The sequence below is a fragment of the Salmo trutta genome, chromosome 7 (genome assembly GCF_901001165.1).
Source record: "Salmo trutta chromosome 7, fSalTru1.1, whole genome shotgun sequence".
Lineage (NCBI taxonomy): Eukaryota > Metazoa > Chordata > Actinopteri > Salmoniformes > Salmonidae > Salmo > Salmo trutta.
In genome coordinates this window covers 18,782,319-18,793,759 of record NC_042963.1, presented here as the reverse complement: position 1 = coordinate 18,793,759, position 11,441 = coordinate 18,782,319, and the positions used below count along the sequence as shown (strand labels likewise).

At 45.8% G+C, this 11,441-nt stretch overlaps 1 protein-coding gene across 1 annotated transcript in view; it reads left to right on the top strand.

The window, feature by feature from the left end:
- Window positions 1-5,904: 5,904 nt before the first annotated feature.
- Window positions 5,905-11,441, top strand: part of LOC115197059 (DENN domain-containing protein 5B) — a 50,045-nt gene continuing 44,508 nt past the window's right edge. Inside the window, exon 1 of the mRNA XM_029758224.1 lies at window positions 5,905-6,259. Coding sequence (XP_029614084.1) covers window positions 6,148-6,259 — 112 coding nt within the window. The 5' untranslated portion in view covers window positions 5,905-6,147. The remainder of the gene's footprint in view (window positions 6,260-11,441) is intronic.

Below are 11,441 nucleotides of genomic sequence, written 5' to 3'. Positions count from 1 at the left end.
ACAAACTGATATCTTTCCGACAGATAAGATCTAAACCAGGCCAGAACTTGTCCATGTAGACCAATTTGGGTTTCCAATCTCTCCAAAAGAATGTGGAGAGATTGGGGCTGTCATGCTAAAACAGGAAAGGGCCTTCCCCAAATTGTTGCCTCAAACTTGGAAGCACAGAATTGTCTAGAATGTCATTGTATGCTGTAGTGTTAAGATTTTCACTCACTGGAACTAAGGGGCCTAGCCCAAACCATGAAAAAAGCCCCAGACCATTATTCCTCCTCCACCAAACTTTACAGTTGGCACTATGCATTGGGGCAGGTAGCGTTATCCTGCCGCATCTGCCAAACCAAGATTTGTCTGTCGGACTGCCAGATGGTGAAGTGTGATTCATCACTCTAGAGAACGCATTTGCACTGCTCCAGTCCAATGGTGGTGAGCTTTATACCACTCCATGGTATAAAGCTGGTGATCTTAGGCTTTTCTGCGTCTGCTCGGCCATGGAAACCCATTTCATTAAGTTCCCATCGAATAGTTCTTGTGCTGACGTTGATTCCAGAGGCAGTTTGGAACTCAGTAGTGACTGTTACAACCAAGGACAGACAATTTGTTTTTAGCTGCAATGTAAAATGCTGCATTCACAATATCTCCTTGGTGTGTAGCAAGCAATTTTTTAAAGCCATGTGCTTGAACGTGACCTCGCCCAATCAGTAATTTTTGTAACCAACCTCCAGATGGTGCTGGCCCCTTGTGACATACATACTTGTGACATACATCCTTCCTTCATTGGTTCCATGAGGTAATGCCCTGTTCATATGCTAGTCGGAACTAGGAAACTCTGACATTTCCGACTTGCTGATTCTTTGAACGCGGCACGTGTATAACTACAACCAGTTAGCAAGTCGGAAATTTCTGAGTTTCCTACTAGCAAGTGAACGCTGCATGAGCACATTGGATAGGTAAAAGCAAGGTTACAACCAACTCTTTGAAAAAAAGGTTCAATGGCTGCATTTACACAGGCAGCCCTATTCTGATCTTTTTTCCACTAATTGGTATTTTTACCAATCAGATCAGCTCTGAAAAAGCTATTGGCAAAAGATCTGATCTGATTGGTCATAATACCAACTAGTGGCAAACTATCAGAATTGGGCTGCCTGTATAAATGCAGCCTTTGATTAGATGGATGAAATTGTATATGACCTTTTGCATCATTGTCCGTTTTGGTCTGTAAAAAGTAGAACTCGAGTCAACTATTGTCGGACAAGTTGAATGTGTAAAAAGACGAACCATTTGAAACGGATGACTCGTATTGAAAAGCATTGGTTGCATCAAATTCTCAGACACAAAATTCCACTCAGCTCCTCTGCTTACACAAGGCAGCGCAATACTGATATTTTGCCCAATTATTGGCCAAAGAGCATGATTTGATTGGTCAAAATACCAATTAGTAGAAACATAGGCAGCCCAATTCGGATATGTAAATGCAGCCTTAAAGATGCACTCTCGAACCTTTATATAATTTCAGCAAGTAGTTTGAAAGTGGTACTTACGAGCCAAAAGTGATCCCCATTTGTGTACTAGGTCATCAAATTGTGTACTTAATTTTTTTTTGTGCAATTTATATGATATGCTAAGAATACAATTCGTACTATATGTTATGAATTTGTTGTGCTTAAGATCCTGGAGTGCATCTTTAAGCAGGCCATACATTAAACGATTTTAAGTTGTGATTTTGCAACGATTTGGGATCCATGACAGATTTCTGGGATTGCAGGTAAATCGTATAGTCGTAGGCTCCAACCAAGATGCCCCACCTGTTTTGAGCCACACATTTTTTGCTTAAAAAAAGTGTGTGTGTGTATATATATATATATATATATATACACACACACACACAGTGGAGGGAAAAAGGTATTTGATCCCCTGCTGATTTTGTACGTTTGCCCACTGACAAAGAAATGATCAGTCTATAATTTTAATGGTAGGTTTATTTGAACAGTGAGAGACAGAATAACAACAAAAAAATCCAGAAAACGCATGTCAAAAACGTTATAAATTGATTTGCATTTTAATGAGGGAAATAAGTATTTGACCCCTCTGCAAAACATGACTTAGTACTTGGTGGCAAAACCTTTGTTGGCAATCACAGAGGTCAGATGTTTCTTGTAGTTGGCCACCAGGTTTGTACACATCTCAGGAGGGATTTTGTCCCACTCCTCTTTGCAGATCTTCTCCAAGTCATAAAGGTTTCGAGGCTGACATTTGGCAACTCGATCCTTCAGCTCCCTCCACAGATTTTCTGTGGGATTAAGGTCTGGAGACGGGCTAGGCCACTCCAGGACCTTAATGTGCTTCTTCTTGAGCCACTCCTTTGTTGCCTTGGCCGTGTGTTTTGGGTCATTGTCATGCTGGAATACCATCCACGACCCATGTTCAATGCCCTGGCTGAGGGAAGGAGCTTCTCACCCAAGATTTGACAGTACATGGCCCCGTCCATTGTCCCTTTGATGCGGTGAAGTTGTCCTGTCCCCTAAGCAGAAAAACACCCCCAAAGCATAATGTTTCCACCTCCATGTTTGACGGTGGGGATGGTGTTCTTGGGGTCATAGGCAGCATTCCTCCTCCTCCAAACACGGCGAGTTGAGTTGATGCCAAAGAGCTCCATTTTGGTCTCATCTGACCACAACACTTTCACCCAGTTATCCTCTGAATCATTCAGATGTTCATTGGCAAACTTCAGACGGGCATGTAAATGTGCTTTCTTGAGCAGGGGGACCTTGCGGGCGCTGCAGGATTTCAGTCCTTCACGGCGTAGTGTGTTACCAATTGTTTTCTTGGTGACTATGGTCCCAGCTGCCTTGAGATCATTGACAAGATCCTCCCGTGTAGTTCTGGGCTGATTCCTCACCCTTCTCATGATCATTGCAACTCCACGAGGTGAGATCTTGCATGGAGCCCCAGGCCGAGGGAGATTGACAGTTCTTTTGTGTTTCTTCCATTTGCGAATAATCGCACCAACTGTTGTCACCTTCTCACCAAGCTGCTTGGCGATGGTCTTGTAGCCCATTCCAGCCTTGTGTAGGTCTACAATCTTGTCCCTGACATCCTTGGAGAGCTCTTTCGTCTTGGCCATGGTGGAGAGTTTGGAATCTGATTGATTGATTGCTTCTGTGGACAGGTGTCTTTTATACAGGTAACAAGCTGAGATTAAGAGTACTCCCTTTAAAAGTGTGCTCCTAATCTCAGCTCGTTACCTGTATAACGACACCTGGGAGCCAGAAATCTTTCTGATTGAGAGGGGGTCAAATACTTTTTTCCCTCATTAAAATGCAAATCAATTCATACATTTTTTGGCATACGTTTTTTTCTGGATTTTTTTGTTGTTATTCTGTCTCTCACTGTTCAAATGAACCTACCATTAAAATTATAGACTGATCATTTCTTTGTCAGTGGGCAAACGTACAAAATCAGCAGGAGATCAAATACTTTTTTCCCTCACTATATATATATATATATATATGCAAACAATGTAAAAAATTCATTAAGTTAATAAAGCTGCATACAAACAGGCAGCTCCAAAATGGTGTTTCAGCCTAGCTCAGTGCTTTCTGTGGTGGTGGGGCCGGCCAGCAGAAAATAGGAGCATTGCACTGTGATTGGCTCAGCATTTCACAGTGATTGGCTCAGTGTTCTGCCACTCATGGGGACACTACGTCACCCACCTTTAGTAAGGGTAGACATCAAGAATATGAGCCCTTTGGGCCCTACCATAGACTTAGATTAGAAGTGCCCTTCCAAGAAGGCTCAAGGTTGTTGGCCACAGATACAATGACATCAAATAACGTTATGTCTACAGTAGCTTTGATTGGACTGATCATGTATCAAATCAAATCAAATCAAATGTATTTATATAGCCCTTCTTACATCAGCTGATATCTCAAAGTGCTGTACAGAAACCCAGCCTAAAACCCCAAACAGCAAGCAATGCAGGTGTAGAAGCACAGTGGCTAGGAAAAACTCCCTAGAAAGGCCAAAACCTAGGAAGAAACCTAGAGAGGAACCAGGCTATGAGGGGGGGCCAGTCCTCTTCTGGCTGTGCCGGGTGGAGATTATAACAGCACATGGCCTAGATGTTCAAATGTTCATAAATGACCAGCATTGTCAAATAATAATAATCATAGTAGTTGTCGAGGGTGCAACAAGTCAGCAACACAAGAGTAAGTGTCAGTTGGCTTTTTCATAGCCGATCTTTGATAGTATCTCTACCGCTCCTGCTGTCTCTAGAGAGTTGAAAACAGCAGGTCTGGGACAGGTAGCACGTCCGGTGAATAGGTCAGGGTTCCAGCAGGTCTGGGACAACAGGTCTGGGACAGGTAGCACGTCCGGTGAACAGGTCAGGGTTCCATAGCGGCAGGCAGAACAGTTGGAACTGGAGCAGCAGCACGGCCAGGTGAACTGGGGACAGCAAGGAGTCATCAAGCCAAGTAGTCCTGAGGCATGGTCCTAGGGCTCAGGTCCTCCGAGAGAGAGAAAGAAAGAAAGAAAGAAGGTGAAAGAGAGAATTAGAGAGAGCATATTTAAATTCACGCAGGACACCGGAAAAGACAAGAGAAATACTCCAGATGTGACAGACTGACCCTAGCCCCCCGACACATGAACTACTGCAGCATAAATACTGGAGGCTGAGACAGGAGGGGTCAGAAGACACTGTGGCCCCATCCGATGAAACCCCCGGACAGGGCCAAACAGGTAGGATATAACCCCACCCACTTTACCAAAGCACAGCCTCCACAACACGATGTAAACATCGTACTTTCAAAATCTTAGCTAGCAGTCATCATAATTCAAGTAAGGAAAGGGGGATACCTAGTCAGTTGTCCACCTGCATGAAATGTGTCTTCCACATTTAACCCAACCCCTCTGAATCAGAGAGGTGCAGGGGGGTTGCCGGAGAAATGTTCCGCCGAAGGGAGAAATGTTCCGCCGAATCCGCTGATAGCCAGGTGTAGTGGTGGTAAGGATTAACTCCATTGTGCTGGAAAGAAAGCTCTGTTGTTGGGACAGCTTTATGTAGGCCCTAACAGTTTGTGGGCACCGGTTGTCGCTGTTATAGTGCAATTAATGTATTGTTTAGTGTTGTTTTGGCTTTGCTGGCATGCATCTAAAAAAAATTGGTGGGGGGAGTTTGCCCCACAAAGATTTACATGGTAAAATCGCCACTGCGTAGGTTGCATAAAATGAGCAGGTCAAAGACATGCGATTATGGGTCTTGCGCTCATAATGGGGGTGCCACCATGCGACTTGTGCAACTTGTACGCAGTCGCTCAGTTACAGCCACAGAGAAGAAGGGGTAATGATTACACTTAGCGCTACGACACGTCTGGAAATCGCAAGACCAGAGAGGGGTCTAGACAGGTCGAAATTTGGAGCAAACTCGTGTAATATGAGCACACAGGTTGCAGACTTCAGGATTCCCAGATTATGCAGACACTTTGCTTAATGTGAGTGCTCCCAAAATGTCAAGATTTTAGTCCTAGTCAAATGTATGCCTAGTTTTAGGGTTCCATATAGAACACCAATCCAACTTCAAGGAAGAAAGGAAGGATGTATGTCTGTAGTATTCGAACAAGGCCCTTTAATGAGCACTAATCACCACCCAGCACTGACAATGACTGTGCTCCTGTTTTTGCACAGCACAATATTCTATTTTAATTGTATGGGATTTTAATGAGCTTCATTGTCATAATTAGATCACATCAAACATTAGTCATCATCTGGCAAGCTTAAATGTGGATCTGAATATACCTGATGAGAACATTTTTATGAGATTTTCTCTCTCTCTCTCGCTCTCTCGCTCTTTCTCTCTCTCTCTCTCTCTCTCTCTCTCTCTCTCTCAGTTCTCACATAATGAGGTAGGCTGCTTCCTACACAACACGGTCATTTCGGGCTGACACTAGGCTGATTGTCGACCGTGGACGGAGAACATACAGAAAAGGACAATTTCATCCCGAAAAGAATACAAGGTGTTCGTTTGATTAAAAGGGACATTAGCCCACTGTCTAGACTACAGTGTGTCCTAATTTGCCCTGCGTATAGGCTACAGTATGGTGGTCCAGAGTATGAATTAGAGACGAACCGAGTAGCATATCTAAACCGATGATGAGCGGGGTTACTTCGGGCACAGGCTCGGCTTCGTGCCGCTTCGCCCACTACTTCGTGGTGTGTGGATTGGACACGGAGACTGGTCTAGAACCCGAAGAATTAGCAGGTAAATATTCTGTTCTTGATTGATATTTGCCTAATTAATAGATGAAAAAATGTATCTTAAATTTAAGAATTAGCTCACGCAATCAAAGGCGAAAACCCCGAGAGATCTTCAATTGATTGATTGATCAATTTATTTATCAAAGTGATTGGGTGACAGTTGAGAGGTTTTTATTTGTGTCTGGGAGCAAGTCCAGTGTCATGTGAGACAACGTCGGGAAAACAGATGAGACTGGGAGCGGTGTTTATTGTTGTCACAGTCACAGCTGAGTGCATATGAAGCCCCTGGTTGGGTACTATGGGGTAACTAGCCCCCCCCCCCTACAAGAACAATGTCTAATTTCTGACACAAGAAGCAATGTTTTGAAGAAAATTGGTATGTGGATGAATGTCATGCTTAGATGAATAAACTATAAAGGAAAACAAATGGCTACAGTTTACACTTTTTTTTCTTTTTTCTTTTATGAAATGTTGTTTTTAGAAAAGGGTGTTTTTTTTAAAGTACCGGTAGGAGATTATGCCATAGGGTTTCACAGAAGTGTCTTAAAATCAATTTAATGAGTTTTAGACTTATCTTTTCATTATCTTATTTTAATTATTTAAATAAAATATGGAGGGGGATTGTGTTGCACATGTCACCATTAATATCCACAGTATGAGGGGTTTTGATGTTAAGTCCCTCTTTTTAACTCACCTGTACATACATTTTCTTTATTATTTCTTTGTTGTTCCTTTTCCTTACAATCCATTATGTACAATTGCACTAAATATTATTTGAATAATGCAATATTTTATATATATTTATCCCTTTTTCGTGGTATCCAATTGGTAGTTACAGTCTTATCCCTTCGCTGCAACTCCCGTACGGACTTGGGAGAGGTGAAGGTTGAGAGCCCATTCATCCTCTGAAACACAACCCAGCCAAGCCACACTGCTTCTTGACACAATGCCTGCTTAGCCTGAAAGCTAGCCGCACCAATGTGTCAGAGGAAACACCGTGCACCTGGCTACCGTGTCAGCGTGCATTGCGCCCGGCCCGCCACAGGAGTCGCTAGTGCGCAATGGGACAAGAACATCCCTGCCGGCCAAACCCTCCCCTAACCCGGATGACGCTGGGCCAATTGTGCGCTGCCCCATGGGTCTCCCAGTCACCGCCGACTGCGACAGAGCCTGGACTCAAACCAGGATCTCTAGTGGCACATGGGGCACTGCACCACTCGGGAGGCCATAATGCAAGGTTTTAAATCCCGGCAGTCTTTAAAATTACATTCAGGAGCAAAAGGTTTCAATAGTTGTCTTTAATTCATAAAAAAAAGATTAATTGGAATGGAATATAACTAATAACATTAAATAACATTGGAATATAACATTTTAATAACAATACTAACGAACTCAGTGTAAAATTGATGTGGAAACTCTCTTATGCTCTGCAACTGCACGATTATAATTTGTACATAGGTCACAAATAAAGCTATCCCCAGGAAAATTGGAGCACAACTCATGAGCCCACCTCTTGCAGTGCTCACACCTAATCCAGTCCCCACCTGTGACTGAAAACAGGGGGAGAGATGCCAATTGAAAAGCTCACTTAAAAACATAGCTAGCTATATGACATAAAATGCTGTGTAAAATAGCTAAAAGGCTATAAAGTAACATTAACTGTAAAGCTATCTGTGACTAGTGGAAACATTTACAACTGCAATGAAGTTACATTATCTTTTTAATGTATTTTACCTCAGACGATCTGACAGTAAGGTTGCTAGCTAGCATTCCTAGCAGCTTATGCTAACTAGCTAGCTGGCTAGCATTTACTGCTAGTGAAGTTGCTAGCTAGCAAGTTAGCATAAACTAGCGCTAACTGGGTTAGTCATTGTCTAAATGACAGTTTGCTCTGTTTGCTTCCATTTGGTTCTTAAACGGTTTCCCTTGCCAGACGTAATGAATACACCCCTGGTTTATCATAGTCCAGGTAGAGGTAAGGGTTATGGTTAAGGTTAGCACTGACCCAGCCAACCCACAGTTTCTTCTTCTTCGCTGTGGTTTTATGGCGAACTACACTCAAAAAGGTGTATTTCCACCACCACCCAAACAATGGTGAAAAAACTCACAAAAAAAGTATTTGCGTTACAGGGTAGGGGAAATGAACATTAGACCCCACAATCTACAAAAAATAATGAACACAATTTGTATAAATAACATATATTCCCATTACTTCAGTCATTTGAAAACTCAAATACCCTACTCAGGCTTTGGGGCCTGAGAGGGTGGGACCGCACGATACAGTATTCCATGTAGTTCCTCTGATGTGAAATCTTTTAGACCCAGAAATAGTTCAGCTGCAAAAACAATGACGTCCGTCAATTCTTGACTTCTTTTCAACTTGTGTAGTGCCGTTTACCACCATCGCTATAAAAGACACAAAGTCCACTTTATTGACGTGAAAAATGTTCTGCATTTATTAGCGGAGGAAGGCGGATACCAACCATGTATCCTATTCCACTCCCGCTCACTCTTGTTGATGCTGCTGCAGAGTAGCCTACACACAGGGATAAACAAGTGAATTAACATCTCGGACATGTTTATTCTGATCTGCACTCTTCTGTAGCTGGAACAGGGTGGATGCACACTCAACCAGATTAACAAAAGCCGTCTTGCTGGACTCTGCTTGGTACCAAATTAGACATGGCACTGTCAGGTGTGTGTGGTATCTCGTCTGCCAAGAATAGACCTCTGGCCTTGTGAGGTCAAAGGTGGTGCATGGCGGTTCTAGAGGGATAATCTCCACTGATGAGTCCGGTCTTATCACAGACAACCATCTCCCTGTCCCATCCTCTGGTGTAATGGGTGTGGTGGGTCATGTTCATTGATTATGGCACAAAATGTTTACAAAATGTTGTGCAACACGACACACAAATAAACAAGCCTTTTTAAAAGGGCCTACTGTTTCGTGCCCTGTAGTGAACACGGCCTGTTTCTTCTGTAGCCAACTCCGTTGTGGTTGTCGTAGCCTACCTAGGGGCCACAGTCTTTCCTGGTCAGGTCACTCGGACGCAGTGGATGGCGTGCTTCACGTTACCATGGCAACCGTGACATTCAGCCACGGTGATGCTTTATTGCCTGAAACCTGAGGGGGAGTGGCCACTTCCAGAGAGTCCCTGGCCTATGGTGTGTAAATGGTATATTGCAGGCTCTTGTATATTGAATTCTCCATACTAAGTCCCCGGTGAGGAGGCAAGGAAGTGTGTGTGCGTGCGTGTGTGCGCGTGCACATATGCATGTGTCCGTGTGTGTGTTCTATTTAGAATAAAACAATTTGCACCATCTTCCCACTGCCTCTCTGTTATTGTTAAATCACAGAAAACACACACACACACACACACACACACACACACACACACAGTCACACCCAGTGTTCTGTTTTCCTTGTGGAGTTGGGGGAGAATGACAGGGGAGGGAGTATCAAAGGCAGAATATCCTCTGTAGAATGTAGAATACGTCCACAGGGAACATTGCGGGGTGGTAACCGGACACATTTATCCCTCTGTGACTGTCGTCATGCAGCCTAGCTAGCCTAGTGCTTTGTCTCAGGCTATGAAAATGAAAAACCCCTTCCGTAACCCCCTTCACATTCACAACCCCCCCCCCCAACACACACTGAGGATCACGTTATCCAGACCATGCAGGAAAGGAAAGGACAGACTCAGTATTACTATTATTGGTTATAGTGTGTGTGTGTGTGTGTTTGTGTGTGTTTCGATAAATGCGATAAATGGATGTGTGGGCATGCATGTGTTATATTATTATATATATTGTTTAATGCATGCTCGTGTTTTTTCGAGGTAGGCGTGCATGTGTGAGTCTTGGTGTAGCGTTTCCAAGTAAGGACAGTAGTGATAGCAGGCTCCCTGCTGGGTGGGACAGGGTTCTGCTACCTGCTGGGTGGGACAGGGTTCTGCTCCCTGCTGGGTGGGACAGGGTTCTGTTCCCTGCTGGGTGGGACAGGGTTCTGTTCCCTGCTGGGTGGGACAGGGTTCTGCTCCGTGCTGGGTGGGACAGGGTTCTGCTCCCTGCTGGGAGGGACAGGGTTCTGCTCCCTGCTGGGAGGGACAGGGTTCTGCTCCCTGCTGGGAGGGACAGGGTTCTGCTGCCTGCTGGGAGGGACAGGGTTCTGCTCCCTGCTGGGTGGGACAGGGTTCTGCTCCCTGCTGGGTGGGACAGGGTTCTGCTCCCTGCTGGGTGGGACAGGGTTCTGCTCCCTGCTGGGTGGGACAGGGTTCTGCTCCCTGCTGGGTGGGACAGGGTTCTGCTCCCTGCTGGGTGGGACAGGGTTCTGCTCCCTGCTGGGAGGGACTGGGTTCTGCACCCTGCTGGGTGGGACAGGGTTCTGCTCCCTGCTGGGTGGGACAGGGTTCTGCTCCCTGCTGGGAGGGACAGGGTTCTGCTCCCTGCTGGGTGGGACAGGGTTCTGCTCCCTGCTGTGTGGGACAAGGTTCTGCTCCCTGCTGTGTGGGACAAGGTTCTGCTCCCTGCTGTGTGGGACAGGGTTCTGCTCCCTGCTGGGTGGGACAGGGTTCTGCTCCCTGCTGGGTGGGACAGGGTTCTGCTCCCTGCTGGGTGGGACAGGGTTCTGCTCCCTGCTGGGAGGGACAGGGTTCTGCTCCCTGCTGGGAGGGACAGGGTTCTGCTCCCTGCTGGGAGGGACAGGGTTCTGCTCCCTGCTGGGTGGGACAGGGTTCTGCTCCCTGCTGGGAGGGACAGGGTTCTGCTCCCTGCTGGGAGGGACAGGGTTCTGCTCCCTGCTGGGAGGGACAGGGTTCTGCTCCCTGCTGGGTGGGACAGGGTTCTGTTCCCTGCTGGTTGGGACAGGGTTCTGTTCCCTGCTGGGTGGGACAGGGTTCTGCTCCCTGCTGGGTGGGACAGGGTTCTGTTCCCTGCTGGTTGGGACAGGGTTCTGTTCCCTGCTGGGTGGGACAGGGTTCTGCTCCCTGCTGGGTGGGACAGGGTTCTGCTCCCTGCTGGGTGGGACAGGGTTCTGTTCCCTGCTGGGTGGGACAGGGTTCTGTTCCCTGCTGGGTGGGACAGGGTTCTGCAATCTGGCCTTCACCAATCTGCTTATGTAACAGCAGGCCATCCGCGTGTGTGTGTGTGTGTGTGTGTGTCTGTGGATGGTGTTTTCTGAGAGGTGT